Raw genomic sequence first — 25,050 nt, forward strand, 5'->3', positions numbered from 1 at the left:
GGGTTACAAGGCACGTAATCAGTTCAGGAACTGAACCCCGTAGTTTATTTAGCTAAGCAAGTGACAACTTTTTGAAGCTAGTTACACAATAGTTAATATTACATACACATGCACATAATATATACAATAATTTACGCTAACATATAACATATGTTAGCGTAACATATAACGCTATATAACGCTAGCGTTAACATATAACGCTAACATATATATATATATATATATATATATATATATATATATATATATATATATATATATATATATATATATATATATATATATATATATATATATATATATATATATGTCGTACCTAATAGCCAGAACGCACTTCTCAGCCTACTATTCAAGGCCCGATTTGCCTAATAAGCCAAGTTTTCATGAATTAATGTTTTTTCGTCTACCTAACCTACCTAACCTAACTTAACCTAGCTTTTTTTGGCTACCTAACCTAACCTTACCTATAAATATAGGTTAGGTTAGGTTAGGTAGGGTTGGTTAGGTTCGGTCATATATCTACGTTAATTTTAACTCCAATAAAAAAAAATTGACCTCATACATAGAGAAAAGGGTTGCTTTATCATTTCATAAGAAAAAAATTATAGTAAATATATTAATTCAGGAAAACTTGGCTTATTAGGCAAATCGGGCCTTGAATAGTAGGCTGAGAAGTAAGTTCTGGCTACTAGGTACGATATATATATATATATATATATATATATATATATATATATATATATATATATATATATATATGTCGTACCTAATAGCCAGAACGCACTTCTCAGCCTACTATTCAAGGCCCGATTTGCCTAATAAGCCAAGTTTTCATGAATTAATGTTTTTTCGTCTACCTAACCTACCTAACCTAACCTAACCTAGCTTTTTTTGGCTACCTAACCTAACCTTACCTATAAATATAGGTTAGGTTAGGTTAGGTAGGGTTGGTTAGGTTCGGTCATATATCTACGTTAATTTTAACTCCAATAAAAAAAAATTGACCTCATACATAGAGAAAAGGGTTGCTTTATCATTTCATAAGAAAAAAATTATAGTAAATATATTAATTCAGGAAAACTTGGCTTATTAGGCAAATCGGGCCTTGAATAGTAGGCTGAGAAGTGAGTTCTGGCTACTAGGTACGACATATATATATATATATATATATATATATATATATATATATATATATATATATATATATATATATATATATATATATATATATATATGTCGTACCTAGTAGCCAGAACGCACTTCTATGCCTACTATGCAAGGCCCGATTTGCTTAATAAGCCAAGTTTTCATGAATTAATTGTTTTTCGACTACCTAACCTACCTAACCTAACCTAACCTAACTTTTTCGGCTACCTAACCTAACCTAACCTATAAAGATAGGTTAGGTTAGGTTAGGTAGGGTTGGGTAGGTTCGGTCATATATCTACGTTAATTTTAACTCCAATAAAAAAAAATTGACCTCATACGTAATGAACTGGGTAGCTTTATCATTTCATAAGAAAAAAATTAGAGAAAATATATTAATTCAGGAAAATTTGGCTTATTAGGCAAATCTGGCCTTGCATAGTAGGCCCGGAAGAGCGTTCTGGCTACTAGGTACGACATATATATATATATATATATATATGTCGTACCTAATAGCCAGAACTCACTTCTCAGCCTACTATTCAAGGCCCGATTTGCCTAATAAGCCAAGTTTTCATGAATTAATGTTTTTTCGTCTACCTAACCTACCTAACCTAACCTAACCTAGCTTTTTTTGGCTACCTAACCTAACCTTACCTATAAATATAGGTTAGGTTAGGTTAGGTAGGGTTGGTTAGGTTCGGTCATATATCTACGTTAATTTTAACTCCAATAAAAAAAAAATGACCTCATACATAGAGAAAAGGGTTGCTTTATCATTTCATAAGAAAAAAATTATAGTAAATATATTAATTCAGGAAAACTTGGCTTATTAGGCAAATCGGGCCTTGAATAGTAGGCTGAGAAGTGAGTTCTGGCTACTAGGTACGACATATATATATATATATATATATATATATATATATATATATATATATATATATATATATATATATATATATGTCGTACCTAGTAGCTAGAACGCACTTATCAGCCTACTATGCAAGGCCCGATTTGCCTAATAAGCCAAGTTTTCCTGAATTAATATATTTTCTCTAATTTTTTTCTTATGAAATGATAAAGCTACCCATTTCATTATGTATGAGGTCATTTTTTTTTTATTGGAGTTAAAATTAACGTAGATATATGATCGAACCTAACCAACCCTACCTAACCTAACCTAACCTATCTTTATAGGTTAGGTTAGGTTAGGTAGCGGAAAAAGTTCGGTTAGGTTAGGTTAGGTAGGTTAGGTTGTCGAAAAAACATTAATTCATGAAAACTTGGCTTATTAGGCAAATCGGGCCTTGCATAGTAGGCTGATAAGTGCGTTCTGGCTACTAGGTACGACATATATATATATATATATATATATATATATATATATATATATATATATATATATATATATATATATATATATATATATATATATGTTTCATTGAATATGACCGCATATTCTGTATTTATTATTTTCTGGTTTAGGGCTTCTATCCCTCTAACTATTTTCTTAGCATCAGGGCTTAATTGAAATAGGAGTTCTCCAAAACTCATTTTCGTACTTTTAAGGTGAAGAAAAGAAGTGATTTACTATAGAGTGTTAGATTTACTATATTGTAATCACTTATTTGTTGTTGTTAAAAGTTTAATGTCTCCTAGAGTGGCCGCCCAGCACGGGCAGATACTGGGTGGTGATGTACCAGACATGGTCCTCATCTTCCTACTTAGGCTTTGAAGGAAAATGAGGGACGCAGGATTATTTGTTGTTGTAAATGGGGTATGGTTACTGGAGGCCTGACAAAGCTAATGTGAGCCCCATGTATGCGTGGGACTTTTGTAATAGACCTAAAACAACTCTAGTTATGGTATACAGCTTAAGGGTTAATAAACCTCCATAGGTAGATAGACCTTAATCCCAAGAACACGAGCACACCAGACCAATAGCCCTTGCAAGTAATAGCGGTAAGACTGTAATGATCCTCAACCCTGTTAGCACAAGTAGGTCAGAGTTTCCTATATTGTTTCTTAGTGAAAACGTACCATCGACAAATTTATGCTAATAGGTACATTCTGTATGTTGTATTTAATCAGCAGTGTCATGTTTATACAGGTGTGATGAACCTCAATAAAATTCCAGCATAAGATCCAGATTACATAACACTCTTGCAGCTTGCAACAGCCTGCAAATGGATTTTGTAAATTATCAAGCATAATTCTATGAACAGTTCACTCAATGGGAGAAGCTGTAATGTGAATATATTTACAGGTCATGATTACAGATTCCTCATGTGAACGAATCATCCAAAAAATCTGGAACATATTTAAAACTGAAAATTATTAAGGAAGAACTAATAAATAATTCTTTGATGAAGACTGAGAATAAATTATTTCCAACAATTTAGTGTTTTGGACGTTATGAAATCTTTCTGTAATAAAAATCATAGAAGCTGTCTTTTAATCAGAAACATTAAATTTAATTTGGTTTCGTGTTTGTCTTCAGGGCTATCTTCCTCTGGAGGGTCGCTAGAGCAGCCACAATAGATACTTTTGGTGTATACACACCTGTTTTGCTCAGTATATAACTAATTATGGTTATTTTTAACTGACACTAATGAGTTATAATTACTCAATTTTGAGGTGAGTATTTAAGTTATGGTGTCTTGATTTATTAAATTAAATATATAATATAAAAACTTATTTTATGTAAGTAATAAATATAAAAATTCAGTAATTTATGTAACACATTACTGAGTTTTATTGATGAAGTGAAGTTTGAAGGCATTTTAGAGCCCATTATGTCTTCAAGCGCTAGATCTTATGAGCTCAATTCACCTTTATTATTAGGTTAACTAAAAAATGACTGTATTAGCTTTACACACTAAGGTTAACTAACAAATGACTGTAATAGCTTTATCCACTTAAGGTTAACTAACAAATGACTTTATAGTTTTATCTACTTAAGGTTTACTAACAAATGACTTAATAACTAAGGTCAATGGACATAGGGTTTAGGTTAACCAACAGTGTTATTTTGATGAGACACTGTCCTCTACGTTAATTTACACTAATATTTAGGTTTACTAATGGTGCTCAATGGGTTAATTAGTGAAGCACTGGTCTAGTTAACCCGTTAAATTTGACTGGCTTATTCTGTTATAAACAACTCAGGCTCTTTAATAAAACAAGTTTTTCTAGAGTTATTGATACCTGGCTCTATTATCTGGATTACCTTACTTAAGCCTTTGATTCATATGGCTGTATTTCTGAACTAATTGTTGTTGCTTTATCTGTCAGGTTGTTGAAGGGTCAGATCCAAGTATGGAAACGCAGTCATTGATAAACATGCCCACAAATTTGACCGATGGACCACTGTGGCGAGTTCGACTTCTATCATCTACCCCTGAAGCTCTTCCTCCTAGGCCAGAGATAAACGAAAAATTTCAATATCAGAACACAGTTCTAATTGATTTCCAACATTCAGCCTTTGATGGTGTTGATATCATGATGTTTATTGTGTGGTTCCATAAAGTCATTGATGACATGCTCAGCGGAAAGCCCATTGACGATTCGCAATTGGGTCAACTTGCAGACCACAGTCAGACATCAGAAATTACCCAACAAATAAAATTGGCTCTTGAAAATGATCCTGAACGGTTGAGTTCATTACTTAAACTTAAAAAACAAGAGCCGGCCACTTCTGTCCTCATTGAAGCTCTCGGAGCCCCAGAACCATCTCAGGCACAGACAAAATTCTTGGAAAAAGTTATTCTGGATGTCTCAGACGTCGATAAGTTTCATGCCAAGTGTCAGTCTGAAAATATATCGTTCAATGCTGGATTTACGAGTGTAATTAACACAGCTCTGGTTGAGGTAGTAAGGGAGGCCGGCTTGACACGAGACGCCTACAATATTAGGAGTCGTGTTCCCATTGATACGCGTCGTTACATGAAAGGTTACTCCAAGACCTTCCCTATGGGTTTCCATGGTACTCCAATGTATCAAACCATTTCAACACCTTACAATGTTAAAGATAATTTCTGGATGTATGCAAAGCAGTATGATGTTCAGTTTCATAATAACTTGAAGAACAAATTATTTATTGAAGATATGATCATTGATAGAATGCTTCGGCCAGCTGATTTTTCTCCTGAGAAATTCTTTGCAAATCCACAACCTATTACAAATGACTACTTTTTTGTAAATATGTTTACACCTCTTTTAAGATCATACGGAGTAGGTAAACATATTGTGCTAACAGATATTAGAAATATTGCAAATATTCAGGGTATTGACGTTCCGTTCTTGTGCATATTAATGAAAATACGTGATGCGGTCCAATTTGATCTCCACTACTCATCACGGGGAATAACAAAAAGTACAGCACAAAATATTATTGACAAAACTGTTTCAATCTTCAGTGAAATTTGTAAAAATATATAATGTTTAGATGTCAGATCAAGGAATACCTTTATTTGCAAGAAATCATAGATGTCAAGAGTGGGTTTCTTTGCTGCTCAAATAGAAAAATTACATTACAATATTTACTGTAACATTTTGATATATATATACGTAGTATATATTGTTATTTGCGGCGAGGCAGTGACCGACAGGTAAGGACGACATGGCCTTCTCTGCCAAAGGACAGGAGGATGGCATGCAAGACACGGCGAGGTTAACGACATTATCAAGAGAAGCCTTACCACGGCCGGTTGTCCAGCAGAGAGAGAGAGCCCGTTACCTCATGCCCCGCAACTCTGATAAGCCTGTCGGTCGCCCAGACGGGATCACGGTGAACCCCTGGAAGAATGGTAGACAGTTGGTGTGGGACTACACTTGCGTTCCAACCTTAGCCAACACATATGTTGACTTCAGTGCTGCACAGGCAGGAGGTGCTGCCAATCATCGGGAAGCAGCCAAGTCACGTAAATATGGAGACCTTGATGACCACTACAATTTTGTCCCCATTGCCTCTGAGACACTTGGTGCCTGGGGTAAAAGTGCTGAAAGTTTTTTTAAGAAACTTGGGTCCAAGCTAACTGAAACAACTAGAGACCCCTAGAACCGCCAGATTTCTATTTCAGCGCCTTAGTGTGGCAATCCAGAGAAGAAATGCTCACTGCATCCATGGTTCCTGCCCGCCATCTGAGGAGCTGGAGGAGCTGTACAACTTGTGACAAGTAGTCTTGTACCTTGCATGTAACCAATCTTGTAACCCTTTTTATGTAATGACATTTTAAAATAAAGTTAGATATATGTACACACACACTAAAAGAATAGGGGTGGTAGGGGAAGAAAATATCAAAGTGTTCAGTGAGGATCCACAAGGTCTTCTCTGAGTACTCATTATTTTCTTTTCCGAGCTATGGGTCCCTACACTTGCATCAAAGGTGGTACCCCTTTTAGGTTATACGTGGTTATGTGTAATGTAAAAATAGTTCCAGCAAATCAATAACAGATACTTATAATAACGATGAGGACCATAGTATATGTACCGACGTACAGAGAAATTATAAAGTAGAAATCTGAAGTATTGAATTGGACAAATCGGATTTTTTTTTTTTTTACATGTGTTACTTTGACACACACACCCTCATGTTGATGATTCTTGTGCATTTGGGGGATCCAAGAATTATCCGCATGGCTGAATTTTTTATTTTCTCTAAAGCTTTAAGCCAATTGCTAGAGAGACTAATAAGATGCAGGACATTGTAGTCGACTAGTGACTTGATGAACATCATGTAGAACTTTCTGGCACATTTGACATTTATAGAGATGACTTGATCATAAAATTTTGCTTAAATTCATTTTAATTTAATTTTGTAACTGTCCTCACTAGGATCCCGTAGCTTCTCCGAAGCACAACCGAGGTTTCACACACTTCTGTGTGTATTGAAGTAGGGGCGTAGAGCCCCTACTTCAATACATTTGATTGACAGAACATTTGGTTGACAGAGCCCGAATGCATGGGTGGAATTGTGTGAAATCCCGGTTATGCTTAGGAGAAGCTACAGGATTCTAGTGAGGGCAATAGCACTCCAGGTTTCAGTTCTTTTGACTATGTGATGGGGAGTTGACTAAGGCGCATCTGGGAATTTCCCGTGCGTAGGTTCGAATACTCATTATTGTCCTTGTGGATTTGTTCATTTGCTATATTTCGCTGTTGTGATTTCTGTGTGTATAGGGCTTGATGTTATATTTATGGCAACAGCTGGTTGTTAGCGCTGCGGCGAGGCTGTTGTTTTGTGTGTTTGGCTGTTGGTGGCGACAGGAATAAATGTGACACAGGTCAAATATGACTCAGTTTGTTAGTCGACTGGAGATATTTAGCCAGTACTTTGACTATTTGATATTTTTCATGTAACGAAAGGTCTTCTCCTCCTAATATGCGCTGGATGGTAAAAGTTTTTTTTTTAAATATGATAAGTATTTGTCTGAAGTTTGCTCTGGCACTATGATGTCGGCAACAGTGAAGGAGGTAGTGTTCGATTGTTTGTGGCGCATGACAGTGGATGCAGAATTCGTTAATATCTGTTCTGTACTTCGAGCTGTGTGCTTCCAGTTTGGTGTGTCCTAGCCTTAATCTGGTCATCGTTGCATCAGTTTATCTGCATTTATATCAGACATGTTTCCAAGTTAGACAATAATTTTTTATGGACCAAGATGAGCATGACGTTTTCAATTTCATTACAAAATCCTGGGTGATGGTATCTTTAAAGGCACCTTTACATGAAACGTGAGGAGATGGATGACGGGTAATGTAAAGAATGTTGTGCATCGCTTTGGCCAGTTGATCTACAAGTTCATAATGGAGTATACCACAATGCGCTGGCACCCATTGCATAAAGGTGTCATAACCGTTCAATCGATGTTCATAACGAAGTTGAAAGCATGGGTAAACAAACTCTTTGCACGTTGTGGAAAAGTACGTAATTGCTTGAATCGCACTCTTGGAGTCATTATAAATTGATTAATTCATAATCAAATTCATTATCCCAACTGGTAATGTTGTGATTATTTGGAGAGCTTGGTATAAGGCATGTAATTCAGCTGTGAAATAAATAGTAGGTTTGGTAACTGCCATGCCTGCTTGAGATGGTATTGTGGGTCCATACAGCGCTAGTGACCGAGGGTGCGTTGTTCATGAGAATGCGAGATCCATCTGTTAATTTTTAATTGTTGAGGCAAAGACTGAAGCTATAGCTGAGTTTGGTGCAGACTTTGGAGTGTTGTCTTCCAATTGTATTGATGTTTTAGGAGTTGCATCAAGCCAAGGTGAAATAGGGGAACAGTAAGCTGGGTTTCAATGTTTAGGAGTAAAGTGAGGTCTATATTAAGGTTATTTGTAGCTAGCCTGAGAAAAGGTTGTGAGTGATTGGTGGGGACGCGGGGGCTATGTGGGCTAACTGTTGGGCTATTTTTTTCTGTATGGGTGTGTCGGGTGAGCAGTGGTACACAGTGACAGATAGCTGAAACCATTAAGTCTCGTCTGGTAGTTAAGCTTGTGAGACCAGTTTCCCCATGAAGGCCGCAAATTTAGTTGCACTACAACTTACCAATAATGCACTGAAGAACAGTAGAAGAGTAATTATCTGTGATTCAAAGTCAGTTTTTCAGGCCTCCAAAAGCCCAACATGCAAAACAAATACTAAGAATGTTGTAGCATCTATTATAAACAACATTATTAATGCACAGAACAAGAGTTTCAGAGTCTCATTTGTATGGATACCATCTCACATAGGTGTTGACCAGCATGATGACGCACACAAGGCAGCTAAAACTGCTTGTGATAAGCCTGAAACTGAGTTGGAAATGGGCATTCAAATCTCAGCTGTAAAAGCCTCAATATTTCTGGAAATTAGGGAAGACAGACGAGCAGTTACCGACACTCAAAAACCAGAAAGCACGAGTATAAAGAGCTATGAGAAGTTTAGAAACGATAATTAAATGTACGGACATCATAAATCATCCACTAGAAAGTGTTACACTGTAATTAGGAGAATTAAGCTGGGATATTGATATCTATGGCAAGTGGTTGCAGGTAATAAATACCCAAATGGTGAACATTCCAACTGTAAACTATGTGAACAAGAGCTAGGATATCTGTGATTTCTCTTCTTATCAGTGATTTTAGATCAAATGGTATAAGGTACTTTGAGCTCTGTAATTGTTTCATATACTCAGAAATATTGTAAGCTATTCATGATATGTACTTAGATTTTGCTAACGGAGCTTAATAGATCAGCCTAACATTTCATGTACTCTTCTGTTTCCATTTATGACTAACCATCCTGTGAGATGGGGATATTATATGAATTTATAGATAGTTTTTGTTTTTATCTACACTGTGTAATCTTTCATATAGAATAAAGTAGCAGCACATTGATATTTATACCTAAGTTTGTTTATAAAAAAAATAATAATAACACATAAGATTAGAGAATAGTGTGCTCACATTTTATGCCATTTCATGTGGCCATGTATGACTAACCATCTTGTGAGATGGAGATATTATTTGAACTTATAGCTAGCTTTTTTTTATCTATGATGTGAAATCTTTCATATAGAATAGGGTAGCAGCACATTGATGTGTATAATTACACATCAATGTATAATTTTTTTCTGTATGAGTGTGTCGGGTGAGCAGTGGTACACAGTGACAGATAGCTGAAACCATTAAGTCTCGTCTGGTAGTTAAGCTTGTGAGACCAGTTTCCCCATGAAGGCCGCAAATTTAGTTGCACTACAACTTACCAATAATGCACTGAAGAACAGTAGAAGAGTAATTATCTGTGATTCAAAGTCAGTTTTTCAGGCCTCCAAAAGCCCAACATGCAAAACAAATACTAAGAATGTTGTAGCATCTATTATAAACAACATTATTAATGCACAGAACAAGAGTTTCAGAGTCTCATTTGTATGGATACCATCTCACATAGGTGTTGACCAGCATGATGACGCACACAAGGCAGCTAAAACTGCTTGTGATAAGCCTGAAACTGAGTTGGAAATGGGCATTCAAATCTCAGCTGTAAAAGCCTCAATATTTCTGGAAATTAGGGAAGACAGACGAGCAGTTACCGACACTCAAAAACCAGAAAGCACGAGTATAAAGAGCTATGAGAAGTTTAGAAACGATAATTAAATGTGCGGACATCATAAACCATCCACTAGAACGTGTTACACTGTAATTAAGAGAATTAAGCTGGGATATTGATATCTATGGCAAGTGGTTGCAGGTAATAAATACCCAAATGGTGAACATTCCAACTGTAAACTATGTGAACAAGAGCTAGGATATCTGTGATTTCTCTTCTTATCAGTGATTTTAGATCAAATGGTATAAGGTACTTTGAGTTCTGTAATTGTTTCATATACTCAGAAATATTGTAAGCTATTCATGATATGTACTTAGATTTTGCTAACGGAGGCTAATAGATAAGCCTAACATTTCATGTACTCTTCTGTTTCCATTTATGACTAACCATCCTGTGAGATGGGGATATTATATGAATTTATAGATAGTTTTTGTTTTTATCTACACTGTGTAATCTTTCATATAGAATAAAGTAGCAGCACATTGATATTTATACCTAAGTTTGTTTATAAAAAAAATAATAAAAACACTTAAGATTAGAGAATAGTGTGCTCACATTTTATGCCATTTCATGTGGCCATGTATGACTAACCATCTTGTGAGATGGAGATATTATTTGAACTTATAGCTAGCTTTTTTTATCTATGATGTGAAATCTTTCATATAGAATAGGGTAGCAGCACATTGATGTGTATAATTAAGATTGTTAATAAGAAAACAAAATAGCTCATAAGATTAGAGAATATTGTGCTCGCATTTTATGTTTCCTCCTGATTCCATGTATGACTAACCATCCTGAGAGATGGGGATATTTAGGTGAACTTACAGCTAGTGTTCGATCTACACTGTATTATCTTTCATATAGAATAGGGTAGCAACACATTGATGTGTATAACTAAGCTTGTTAATAATATTAATAAAAACTATCAAATTTGCTATTTTCAGTATACTTCTTTATTATGCACCCCATACCCATCCTGTGAGCGGTTGTGGAAAGGGTTACAAGGCACGTAATCAGTTCAGGAACTGAACCCCGTAGTTTATTTAGCTAAGCAAGTGACAACTTTTTGAAGCGAGTTACACAATAGTTAATATTACATACACATGCACATAATATATACAATAATTTACGCTAACATATATATTTTATATATATATATATATATATATATATATATATATATATATATATATATATATATATATATATATATATATATATATATATATATATATATATATATATACATATATGTCGTACCTAGTAGCCAGAACGCACTTCTATGCCTACTATGCAAGGCCCGATTTGCTTAATAAGCCAAGTTTTCATGAATTAATTGTTTTTCGACTACCTAACCTACCTAACCTAACCTAACCTAACTTTTTCGGCTACCTAACCTAACCTAACCTATAAAGATAGGTTAGGTTAGGTTAGGTAGGGTTGGGTAGGTTCGGTCATATATCTACGTTAATTTTAACTCCAATAAAAAAAAATTGACCTCATACGTAATGAACTGGGTAGCTTTATCATTTCATAAGAAAAAAATTAGAGAAAATATATTAATTCAGGAAAATTTGGCTTATTAGGCAAATCAAGCCTTGCATAGTAGGCCCGGAAGAGCGTTCTGGCTACTAGGTACGACATATATATATATATATATATATATATATATATATATATATATATATATATATATATATATATATATGTCGTACCTAGTAGCCAGAACGCACTTCTCAGCCTACTATGCAAGGCCCGATTTGCCTAATAAGCCAAGTTTTCCTGAATTAATATATTTTCTCTAATTTTTTTCTTATGAAATGATAAAGCTACCAATTTCATTATGCATGAGGTCATTTTTTTTATTGGAGTTAAAATTAACGTAGATATATGACCAAACCTAACCAACCCTACCTAACCTAACCTAACCTATCTTTATAGGTTAGGTTCGGTTAGGTAACCGAAAAAGTTAGGTTAGGTTAGGTTAGGTAGGTTAGGTAGTCGAAAAATTATTAATTCATGAAAACTTGGCTTATTAGGCAAATCGGGCCTTGCATAGTAGGCTGAGAAGTGCGTTCTGGCTACTAGGTACGGCATATATATATATATATATATATATATATATATATATATATATATATATATATATATATATATGTCGTACCTAGTAGCCAGAACTCACTTCTCAGCCTACTATGCAAGGCCCGATTTGCCTAATAAGCCAAGTTTTCATGAATTAATGTTTTTTCGTCTACCTAACCTACCTAACCTAACCTAACCTAGCTTTTTTTGGCTACCTAACCTAACCTTACGTATATATATAGGTTAGGTTAGGTTAGGTAGGGTTGGTTAGGTTCGGTCATATATCTACGTTAATTTTAACTCCAATAAAAAAAAATTGACCTCATACATAGTGAAAAGGGTAGCTTTATCATTTCATAAGAAAAAAATTATAGTAAATATATTAATTCAGGAAAACTTGGCTTATTAGGCAAATCGGGCCTTGAATAGTAGGCTGAGAAGTGAGTTCTGGCTACTAGGTACGACATATATATATATATATATATATATATATATATATATATATATATATATATATATATATATATATATATATATATATATATATATATATATATATATACATATCAGTAATCTTTTCACATCACAAGTGATTCAACAAGAGGCTCACAACAGTCACTATACAAGTCACTTTACATCTATGGTGAGTCACACAGTTACTGTCTTACTCCACACACACTCAACTGGGCAGCAGCTTTACAGTCATGTGCAGCATTACCTTCAGTAAACAAATTTTGAATATTTCGCTAAGATTTTCGGCAGTACTTCACTATGAATGAAGTATTTACACATTTCTTGGACTCAATTGATGTTATTATCCTTTGAATTTCGCGATTTTTTCACATTCCATTAAATAATGTCGCAAAGTAAGCGAATAGTTCTGCTGACAGTTTACATTTAGTCGAATCTACATTAGCAGATTTTCTATTGAGACTTAAATTGATATTTCAGTCGCATTATTCACAAAATACTGATGATAGTCCCAACATACACATTATATCAAAATCACCACTGAGAATATTTCGGACTTGGTTCGAAAACATTGTCAAGGCCTTAACAAATTGTATTTACATGTGCTGTTTAATTATGCAAATACGATTGGAAAGGTATTACTTAAAAGCAGTCTTCGTAGTGATAATTATCATTTACAAAATACTCCCTATATATAAGAGTACCACCTCTGGCTAGAAGAAGTAAGTAATTATCAAAAGAAGGCACCAAACCGGGAAGGCTATGTAGCACCATCAAATGCGCAAAATAATCAGAGGGCGCTAAATATCACCAAGGATGCAAATCCGAGAACAAAAACGCATAAGGCGAACGATATCAAAAGTATCCGAGTCACCAAGAATTCTATTGAGGGACAGGTGATCGCGAGGGGCGGTCGGAAAGCAAGACACACGCTCGTCCTGGAAGTCAGGACATTCAAGAAGGACATGCACGACCGTAAGAGGGACAATGCAACTAGGACAATAAGGAGCAGGGCGGCGCTCCATCAAGTGACCATGGGTTAAGCGAGTATGGCCAGTACGCAACCTCGCCAGAGCTGTTTCCCACCGCCAGTTACGGTGGAAGGAGAACGGCCACGAGGAAACACAACATTTAAGAGTACGTAGCTTGTTACCAGTAACAGACAACCAAGAAGCCTGCCAACGGGTAAGGACTGAGGAATGGATAACCGGGTAAAAGTCAGAATACGGAATGCCTTTACGAGAGATGGGACAAGAGCGGACAGCCTCCTTGGCGGCAGCATCCGCACGCTCATTTAAAGACACACCAATATGGCTGGGAACCCAACAAAACTCAACCGACTTAAATTTACTGTGAACAAGAAACAGCCAATGCTGGATCTCGACAACTACTGGATGAACCGGATTAAAGGACCCGAGAGCCATGAGGGCACTACGAGAGTCAACAACAACTACAAAGGAAGACTGACAACGAGAAAGCAGGAGACGAAGAGCATAGAGAATAGCATAAAGTTCCGCTGTAAAGATGCTAGTCTCCGGAGGTAAGCGACACATATAAGTGCGATCAGGAAAAAAAACAGAGTAGCCAACACCGTCCGCCGACTTAGACCCATCGGCGAAGACAGAAACGGAGCGGGAGTGAGAAGAAAAGTGCTCAAGAAAAAGGCGTTTTAGAACCGTAGGAGGCGTAAAAGCTTTAGTGATACGGGTCAAGGAAGTACAAAACCGCGGAAGAGGGACTCTCCATTGGGGCAAAGAAGGAACAACATGAGGAGAAACATTAGAAATACGAACGGAAAGAGAATCCTGGAGGCGAGATAACCGGACAGAAAGAGGGAGGTGGTGAAGAGGAACCGGAACCGCAGGAGGGGTAAAAGTTAAAGCACGACAGAGGCGAGAGGAAGGATGTTGTAAGGACCGCGCAAGATAGCGAAGACAGTAGCGATCACGGCGGTCCTGGAGAGACAGGAAGCCAGTGTCAACATACAAGCTAAGGACGGGAGTCGAACGAAAGGCACCAGAACTGAGGCGCAACCCAGTATGGTGCAAAGCATCAAGACGGCGAAGAGTAGAAGGAGAAGCAGACGAGTAAGCAAGGCAACCATAATCGAGCTTAGACAAGACGAGAGAATAATGTAAAGCAAGGAGAGTGCGCCTATATGCCCCCCAAGAAGTATGGGACAAGACCCGAAGGAGGGTAAGGGCCTTAGAGCACTCAACACGGAGGTAAGAGATATGGGGAGACCAAGACAAACGAGTGTCAAGGAATAACCCCAAAAGCTTCGCGGAATCTTTGTATTCAAGGGGATGACCATAAAGTGACAAAGAGGGACGAAGAACAACCCGTTTCCGAGTAAAAGTCATGGCACAAGTCTTAGAAGTAGAGAACTTGAAGCCATGATCGGTGACCCAAGATGACACGGCATCAATTGCAAGTTGAAGCCGGCGTTGAAGGGGAGGCGAATCATCACCCTGACAGCAAAGGGTAAGATTATCGACATAGAGAGCGGAGAAGACACCAGAAGGAAGAGAGGAAAGAAGACCATTGAGGGCAACCAGAAAAAGCGTAGTGCTCAGAACACTACCCTTGGGCACACCTTCGTATTGCTGAAAAGAGGCAGAGAGAGCGGTACCAAGGCGCACCCGAAAGGAACGACGAGAGAGGAAGCTGTGGAGAAAGAGAGGGAGATGACCACGAAGGCCAAAAGAATGAAGTTGAGATAGAATATGATATCGCCAAGTGGTGTCGTAAGCCTTTTCCAGGTCAAAAAGGACGGCAAGAACGGAGGTCTTCGCAGCAAAAGCAGTACGAATATAGACCTCCAAGTTCACCAAGACATCTGTCGTGCTGCGGCACTTTCGGAAAAAAAATTGAGAAGGGGAGAGGAGGTGATGGTGTTCCAGGAACCACATCTGACGAACGTTAACCATACGTTCAAAGAGTTTGCAGACACAACTTGTGAGAGTAATAGGGCGAAAGTCCTTAGGGGAAGTACCCCAGAGACCCCGGTTTACGAACAGGGAGGACAACGGCATCGAGCCAGTCCTCAGGGACTGACGACGACTCCCAGATCCGATTATACAGACTCAGTAAATACTGAGACGTGCACGGAGGGAGATGGCGAAGCATCTCATAATGAATACCATCGGAGCCCGCCGTCGTAGAACCGCAGAGGGACAGGGCAGAACGAAGTTCAGAGAGAGAGAAGGGATCATTATAGGGAAGCTGAAGATGAGTGCAGAAATCTAAAGGACGAGACTCAAGGACAGGTTTACGAAGAAGGAAAGATTGGGGAAGATGAAGACCAGAGCTAACAGAAGAAAAGTGGGAACCCAGTTCGGAAGCGACCTGCAACGGGTCCGCCACAAGAGTATCATGGAGGTGAAGGACCGGTGAAACATCGGGAACGAACTTACCCGCTATCTTGCGGATACGCTTCCAGATCTGGGTCAGAGGGGTTTCGGGCGTAATTGTTGAGACATAAGATGCCCAACATTCACGTTTAGCCGTACGGATGGCCCTATGGGCCACCGCACTCGCTTTCCGAAAGAAAAGAAAAGAATCGGTCATCTGCCTATGGCGGTGCCTCTTCCAGGCTGCACGCTTACAGCGGACAGCCCGAGCACAGTCCACATTCCACCAAGGAACGCACTTCCGTGGACCCCGAGAGGAAGAGCGAGGAACAGAGCGAAGGGCAGCGTTGAAGACAGTGTCATGAAAAAGGAGGAGAGCGCGAGAGAAAAGCAGAAGGGAGAGGTCAGAGAGAGCAGCACTGAGGGTAAATAGGGTCCAGTCCGCCTTAGCAAACTGCCACCTAGGGAAAGAGAGGGAAGGGCGAAAAGAGAAAAAGGAAACAAGGATGGGGAAATGATCACTTCCATGGAGGTCATCAAGAACCTGCCACGTGAAATCTAAGTAAAGAGAAGAAGAGCAGAGAGAAAGATCAAGACAAGAAAGGGTGTGAGTCCGAGAGTCCAAATGAGTGGGCTCACCAGAATTCAGAAGAGACAGGGAAGAAGAGAGGAGAAACAGCTCAAGAAGGCGACCCCGGGTATTCGTCAGCACGTCACCCCAAAGAGAATGACGACAACTGAACTCACCCAGCAGGAGCACAGGCTCCAGCAAGGAGTCTAGGAGGTGTTTTAAATCAGGAAGAGAGAGCGGGACACTCGGGGGAGATGAATGGAACAAACTGTGTACCATTTCCCCACAAAGATACGAGCAGCAGAACAATGGAGAGGAAAAAGTAAAGGAACAAAGGGAACATCAGCACGAATCAAGAGAGCAGAAGAATTAGAAGCCCCAGCAACGGCTGGGGGGAGGGAGAGAAAGGAATAGCCACGAAAACGACCAGGACGAGCACCAAGCATCGGCTTCTGGAGACAGACACAAAGGGGCAAAAACCGCGAAATCAGAAGTTGGAGTTCGAGGAAATTGGCGTAATAACCTCGAACGTTTCATTGAAGAATGGACAACGACGAGAAGAGAAAGGACAAAAACAGAGAACAAGGAAGAAACAAAGGCAAAAGAGCAACAGAGCACGTTAAAGAATATCAGGGTCGGGAGCAGGGTCAGCAAAGTCAGGGTTAGGGGGCATGGGTAAACTGAGCAAAGACGGAGGGAAGGAAACGGGAGAACAGATCAGAGGTGGGCGGGCGGGGTCCGGAGGAGGAGAAGGAGGAGGAGGAGACAACGGAGAGGAGCAGTCAAGGACAGCAGCAGGAAGAGGGGGGAGTAGAAAGAGGGGAGCGCACCCCAGCACGAGCAAAAACCGAAAGGGAAGCAGGGGCCAAAGAAACCTCCATAGCAGGAACAGGGGGCGCAATCACTGAAACGGGAGGGGAAGGAGCAACAGAGCCAGAAGTAGGAACTGAGGAAGAAAGCGAAGCCTTCTTTCCTGCCGGGGAGGAGGAAGGAGAGGAGCCAGGCTTACGCTTCTGACTTAAAGAGACTGGTGTCCCAGCAACTACGTACCGGGCAACGGATTCCAGCATCTCAACAGGAGAAGCGGAACGAGAGCACACACGACGGCCGTTAGGAGAGCGATGGACATCCGCCTGCACCGACAGGCGGAGGGGAGAGCCGATAGATGGAGGAAGAGGATGGGAAGGAGGATCGGAGGGGGACGAGGAAGAAGACACAGGAGACATGACAGACCGGGTAGAAAGAAGGGGAACCCCAGACAGAGGACCAGGAGGGGGACCCCTCGGGACAGAACACAAAGGGACAGAGGAGGGGGCAGTCGGCGTATCAGGGTCCAAGGCCCGGAAACGGTTGTGAGTCTGAGGAAGGGGGGAAGGACGAGGAGAGGAAGAGCGCAACACGCGAGCAGAAGAGATGTTAGTATAAGGCGGGAGGCGGCGAACCTGGCCCCTCTCCTCAGGAAAAGATAAACGCTCCCGGTGCTTCAGGTTGAGGACGGCTGCCTCAAGCTTGTAATGTACACAGGCACGGGAGAAGGTAGGATGGGCCTCACCGCAGTTGAGGCAGCGAGCTTGGGGAGAAGTGCACTCCGACTTAGAGTGACCTTCACCCCCACACAAAGGACAGAGAGAGACAGTCCCAGAGCAGCGGAGGGCACCATGCCCAAACCTCCAGCACTTGTTACAAAGTCGAAGAGAAGGAATATACTCCTGGACAGAACACCTAGCACCAGTAAGAATGACATAGGATGGAAGGGTCCTACTATCAAAGGTGATCTTCACAACACGAAGGGGTTGACGGCGACGACCACGAGGGGGACGAGTAAACGAGTCAACCTGGAGGACAGAATGGCCTTGGGCATCAAGGACATGCCGAATATCATCGTGGCAATCCTGCAGATTCCGAACACCGGTTGCAACATGGGGTGGGAGGAGAATAGTGCCAACACTGGCATTCATCTGAACGTTCTTGGAGACCCGAACAGGGATCTCGCCAAGGAAAGATAAGGCAGCCAAGCGGGAAGCTGCATCCTGAGAATGAGCAGCAACGACACGTGTACCGAGACGAGTGAGGTTGAAAGTAACAGACGCACCCACGGAATCTACAAGATGCCGATGGAGGGAGAAATCGTCAGGAGGCGCAGAATCAAGAGGGAGGAGATCAAAGTATTTGGCCCATGAAGCAGGACCAAACAAGGCCTGATACGCATCAGCACGGGAAGGAATCGAGCGAGTGCGGCTGGGGCGCAAACGGCGTTGAGAACCCCTAGAGAGAGAGAGGTCAAAAGGCGCAGTAGTCACAACTAGAGACTTAGCCGCACCAGGGAACGAAGTGGTCACCACCGGGGGCTGGAGGCTCGACCCAACCACAGAGGAGGGAGCTGAGGGAAGAAGTCAGGACGGTCAAAGGAGGAGCAAGGTCGGGGCCCAACACAGCGGGAGCTACAGAGCCTGGTCTTCCAATACAGGCTGACTCGGGGGCTTGGTCGCCCACCCCACGAGCCTGAGAGGGTACAACGGAAACATTCAACGACATAGAGACGAAGAGAAAGAAATTCATCCACGAATGTGCCCCCATACCCACCATGGAGCCTCAATTAGAGGCAGGACACCCAACAGGAAGCTATCGCCGATCATGCCGGGGCCCCCTAGGGGTGCGTCGTGAGTATACGCCCCACAAACGCCACCTTAAGAACCGTTAGTCCGTCGAGATCGAGTTCAGCGATGAAAGGGGGATTGACAATAAAAGGTTCCCCTCGCTCGAGACGTTGGGTACAACAGTTCTAAGGGTGCAAGAGTATGCCTCCTCAAGCACCCGGGCGTCAAAATAAAAGAAGTCCAAAGAAATAATCCAAAACAAGCAAAAGGTCGGCAGGAAACGACAAGCAGATAGGAGAAGAGGGGGGAGAAAAACGAAACATAAGGAAAAGGAAAAGCGATCCGGCACAATTAGAGAAGACAGCAGCAGGAGTGCAAGGCCAGAAAAGGACAGAGGACTGCCCCACGGAGCATCACACTCCGGCAGCCGCCCACCAAGCCCCCTCACGACGCCAACGGGCCGGATGGGGAGGGTGTGGCTGGAAGAAGGTGACCCTTAGCCTAGGAGGAAACCACACATAACGCATTAAAGGGAATGTTTAGGTCCCCTCCAATACAGTTTCTGCGTGTTTTAATCCTACCACCCCCGTCCTTTTATTTTTTATTTTTTTGCTTTATTATATATTTAATGGTTACAAGATATACTTTGGATGATACAAAGAGTGCCTACAGGTTATGGATCCCTTGAAGCTCCTCCGCTTCCAGACAGGAACCGAGGATGCAGCAGGCGTTTCTTCTCTTGATCGCCACACTGAAGTGTTGAAACAGAAAACTGGCAGCTCTTGGGTCTCTGGTGACGTCAATGAGCTTGCAGTCGAATTCCTTGAGAAATCCCAAGGCACTCTTGCCCCAGGGGTCATGTATCTCAGACGCTATGAGAACAAAGGGGTATCGACCGTCCAATCGCCTGTATTTGACTGAATTTCCTATTTCCGTGTGGTTGGCCTCCCCTCCTGCTTGATCAGCTCTGAGGTGTACATAGGTGTCAGCCAGGGTGGATACACATGTGTAGTCCCACACCAGCTGTCTATCTCCCTTCCAGGAGTATATGGTGATGCCATCAGGGCGAAGTGCGGGGAAATCCGAGTTTTGGTCCCCTAGGATGCGAGGTTCTCTCTCCGCTGGGCACTGAACTGAGACAAGGCTTCTCTTGATGATGTCATTGACCTCGTTGTGTCTTGCATGCCAGCCTTGTGTGCTTCCGCAATGCAACCCATGCAGTCCATATTGGTCTGCTTCCATCATGTTGCAAATACACTTGTATTCAGTGTGAATTGGGGCACCAAGGCGGAGGGCCACTGCTACACGAAGGGATTCTGGATCTAGACGCGTGCCCATTGCTGACATGGGTACTGCCAGGAGGAAGTCTCCTGCATGGGGGCACGCACTGCTCTAAGGCGGGCTTTCTCCTTGTCTGATGTTGCGGCTCTGAGCATGGCATCAGCTATTTTTTTTTAATAGTGGTTCAAGCTAGACTGCTTGTGTTTTTTGTTGGTTCTGTGATGGGTGCTGGGGCTACAAGAGCATCCCACTGATTTGAACATTCAGTGAAAGCAGGATCGTGTTTTCCTGCTGAATCACTCAGGAATTCAGGTAGGTTATCTCTTACGAGATCGTGCGATGCGTGGGAGGAGGGAAGGAAGGCTGGTAGAGCAATCTGGCAGGCTGTGCGGACACCAAAGCTGCCGAGTCTAACAGGGTGGGTTGCTTGCTCCCACTGAGAGTCGTCCAATGGCAGGTTCAGGACTTTCACCAGCATGGACCTCAAAAGGGAGTCATACACATTTAATTTAGGGCTGTTGTAGGATGGAGAACACCTCAAAAAATAAATCAACTTAAGGAGAGATAGGCATCTTGTGAGGAGGAAGAGAGCATCATGGGCCTTGATCTTGTCAATCCTCTCCAGCATTCGCCTTAGATCAGTGATTTTTTGCATCCAGGACCGCCTCGATTGCTTGCGGGCCAATGGGGGCACCCAGGAGGATGCAGTCACGTGGCTCGACAACGAGAATATCTGGAAGAACATTTTTTTATTTGGCCAGTGATGTCTATGTTACGGGAGATTATTTCGCATTTGGATGCATTGAGAATGAGGCAGAAGGCATCTCTTTGCCCCTGGATTATCCTTATATCTTCCAAAATGGCATCCAGGGTTCCAGCGAGAGTGCCATCATCCAGGTACCAGATGTTTAGCTCGATTGTCAGACGATCAGTGACCTCTTTGATAGCTATGCAGAAAAGGAGGGGGGGGCCAAGGGATCACCTTGTTGGACTCCTTCACAGGAGTCTATTTCATGCTCCCCAAAAAGAAGCTTAGAGTCCCCACTGTAGCACGATCGGATGAATGGGTAAAGGGGACGGAAATGGTTGTGTACAGCCCTGAGGACAGCGTCTCTTCTGACTTGATTGAAAGCATTTTTAAAGTCAAGCTTTACTAGTGCCTTCTGGGCCGGAAGATCAGCAATGTAAGCCTGCGCTGCATGTGCTGCAGCTTCACAGCCTAGGGGGATCCCAAACCCGAGCTCATTAGATTTCAGCTAGGTGGCTGCTTCCTGGCTGATAGATCTCACTGCAACCTTAGCTACGAGGCGTCGGAGGGTGTTGCCAACAGCAATGGTCCTGATTACCCTATCCTTCTTCTTTAGAGCACAGAGTGCTGCTCCATAAAAAGAGAGGCCTGATGTCCTCGGGGATGCCGCCAACCAAACACATGTTGGAGAACCTGGTAAGTTCCAGCAGAAGGTCCTTTGCAGCATCTCCTAGCACAGGGTTCAACATTTGTTTGATGTGTTGGGGTCTTAGGCCTGTAAAGCCCCCTGCTGAACCTGTTGGGAAAGACATGGCTGCTTTGTACACCTCATATTCTCGAACAGTCAAGGGTTCCATGCCAGTATTGTTTTCTTGGGGATCCCTGCTGCTGTCTGGGGCTCTGTGTGGGTGTTTGCCTTGTAGAGCCCGTGCTGTCGTGGCGCTCCTGGGGGCAATGGCGTCATCGTTGGTTATGATTCTGATAAATATTGTAATTCTTTATAGATAGGTAAAGCATTCAAAGATTTGAAATTTCGAATTTTGCAGCATAAATATTATGTAAGAAGTTGCCAAGTATATATATTGCTTTATTTATATATTTTTCAATAAATTCTTACCAAAGTGGCAGGGTTTTCTTCAATCAAAAATTATAAAAGCATTTTTAATATAAAAATAACTGAATCTGCTTTAATACAAATTAGAACGCCATATAACATGAATATTAATAATGGTTTGTACACATTGAATCCACTATTTATTTCATCAATAAGAAACCATCTTAGTAAGATTAATAATAGACAACACTCCCAAGAAAGATACCTCTATGAACTCACATGTATAGGTTTTATGGCTGTTTGCTCTTCTTTTTATGTTCATGAATTAATATTTCGAAAACATTTTTTCATCCTCACATGTTACCTTCCTTTTTCCTGCCTATATAATCAAGTATTGTATTGCACAGAGAAGGACAACTCAACACAACTTTCGGGACACAACTCAGGGTGTGACACAGGAAACTCCACATCACATTCACTCCAAACATCCATCTTAGCTTGGGGTGGGGATTTTCACTTTTATCCTGACTGTAACTGTGTACAACGTCACCAATGGGAATATGGCAGACGGTCCACGTAGCTGTTGGAATCCAACAAATATTAGAGCATGCATAAAGAGCCTGGGAGCACGATCGAGTAAGAGTCCGTGATGGTCTCCTCTCAGACTTGTTTCCTCTAGTCCTGATCGACGTTGGTCATGGGACTCTCCTCAATGCAACTGAAACAATTTACAGGACTCCTAGGGTCCTCATCACATTTATAGTTTAGGGATTAATAGGCAACTCGGGGTGGAAGACACCTGAAGCTTAGGGCTTAAGTAAGTACAATGGCAATATTTAGAAGAGGGTCAAGGGAAACACCACATAAAGCTTAACAATAGAATATTTTCACTTAACTACTAATATAATGGGTGCTTGATTTATTCTAGTTTGGCGTCAGGAAGGCTAAAATCGCATTTACGAGTGTAATGTCGTGATACCACACAGATAAGTACGTATGCACTATCGGGTGTCTTGGTTTCGACCTATACTTGTCTCGGGTGTTGAGCAGAGGAGAACTCTGGTTGACCACTCAGATCAACACACAGAAAGACACTTTAATAAGAATTCAAGATATTGTATTTTCAGGTAGGCTAGCCCTCACCATTCACTCACTCACTCACGGTCATTCAAGCAAGCATCCTCATAGGTGGCCTGACATCTTGTCTCACTCGTTTCGATGTGAGAGCACAAGATGGCCATGTTGGTTTTCCCAACATGGCCATATTTGACACAAAGCGGTACTCGCAGGAGGCGTGCTGTGTTTTTACACTGAACGCAAAGTATCCTATGTAGATAAACTTGAAGGTAAACGACACAGACGCACGAAAATTGCACTGTCGTGTGAGGTAAGGGTTTGGCAGGCGGTGATGTCATGTAGTATGGTGAGAGTGGAGCAGGCGGTGGTTGGCAGATAGTGGATACACCCGCGGTCAGGACTTGAGTGGCGGCAGCTATATTACACCATGCTGGGGGCTTTGTATAAAGTCAAACAGAATACTTAGGCGGCGGCACTTCCTTAGTTCACTCTAGGTCACTGTTACGGCCACAATGGGTCGCAACCGAGTTCTTTGCTAGAGGAACTAAAGATCTGGTATACAACCCCAAGTAAATAGTGGCTTTCAAGGAGTGAGCTCGGTAATGCAAGCAAAACACAATGGGGGAGTTGCATTGAATACGACAGTTCATCAGTTATCAATATATTCACATATAATCACTTTCCCATCACCTCATATATAAAATCATAAAGGGAGTATTACTACACTGATATATACACAAGTGTCACTTCTCATAGGACACTAAGCGCTCCTCTATGCTCATAGGATGCAGTCTTGTAAGCTTCCGTGTTTCCTCAACACAGTACCCTCCTCAACCAGTATTAGGAAACACCAACGAGTCTACCCTAGCCACGGGCCAGCCTATGCACAGTCTCACTAGGTGCTCCTTGTGAACGCCCACAATCACTCTCCAGCCTGGTGCTGGCAGAGAACATCAGCCTCGCGCTGCTGGGCCTCTTCACGAACAAATACAAGGGTAGCGAACCCCTGGCAGGAGCTTCTTGCAACTCGCTGGTTACACTCCTCCGTAGCACCTTACTGTCAGTCGTCTCTTCCTCTAGCCAGTCCCAGGATATGCCGAATTCTATCACTGCCACTTCACAGGCAAACAGTAGAACACTAAACAGTTCTTCTTCAGCGGCGGCTCACTGTTTCTGTAAAGCAGAATGGAGTAGAGAGATATTGGTTGCCCTGGGTAGACTGACTGTCCTCGTACCACAGCAGCCCTACGTCGACTCTGTGGATACAGACACGTCATCAGTACACTGGTCAGTACATGGGACACTAGAAAACACCACTTACAGACTCTGACATAAACATACAACTCCTCCTACAATAGATGGCACTGATTTTCTAGGCGCCACCTCACCAGAGGTCAGCAACAGCGACCTCTCGAGCTGACTAGGACAGGAATCTAGCGCCTCTTGCTGGTATCATCCTGCCACCACTAGATGGCGTTGTCCATGTTGTGGGGGGTTTCGGGAGCGGGCTCACAGATGGTATTGACGTCGCTGCTCCAAGCTCCGAAGATGGAATTGGGTTCGTAACGGTCACTA

The 25,050-nt window shown here is 41.6% G+C and overlaps 1 protein-coding gene across 1 annotated transcript in view; it reads left to right on the top strand.

The window, feature by feature from the left end:
- Positions 1–11,176, top strand: part of LOC123751101 (uncharacterized) — an 81,696-nt gene extending 70,520 nt beyond the window's left edge. Inside the window, exon 5 of the mRNA XM_069333073.1 lies at positions 4,441–11,176. Within this exon, the coding sequence (XP_069189174.1) occupies positions 4,441–5,586 (1,146 nt within the window). The 3' untranslated portion in view covers positions 5,587–11,176. The remainder of the gene's footprint in view (positions 1–4,440) is intronic.
- Positions 11,177–25,050: the final 13,874 nt, after the last annotated feature.

Source organism: Procambarus clarkii, chromosome 4 (genome assembly GCF_040958095.1).
Source record: "Procambarus clarkii isolate CNS0578487 chromosome 4, FALCON_Pclarkii_2.0, whole genome shotgun sequence".
NCBI classification, from domain to species: domain Eukaryota; kingdom Metazoa; phylum Arthropoda; class Malacostraca; order Decapoda; family Cambaridae; genus Procambarus; species Procambarus clarkii.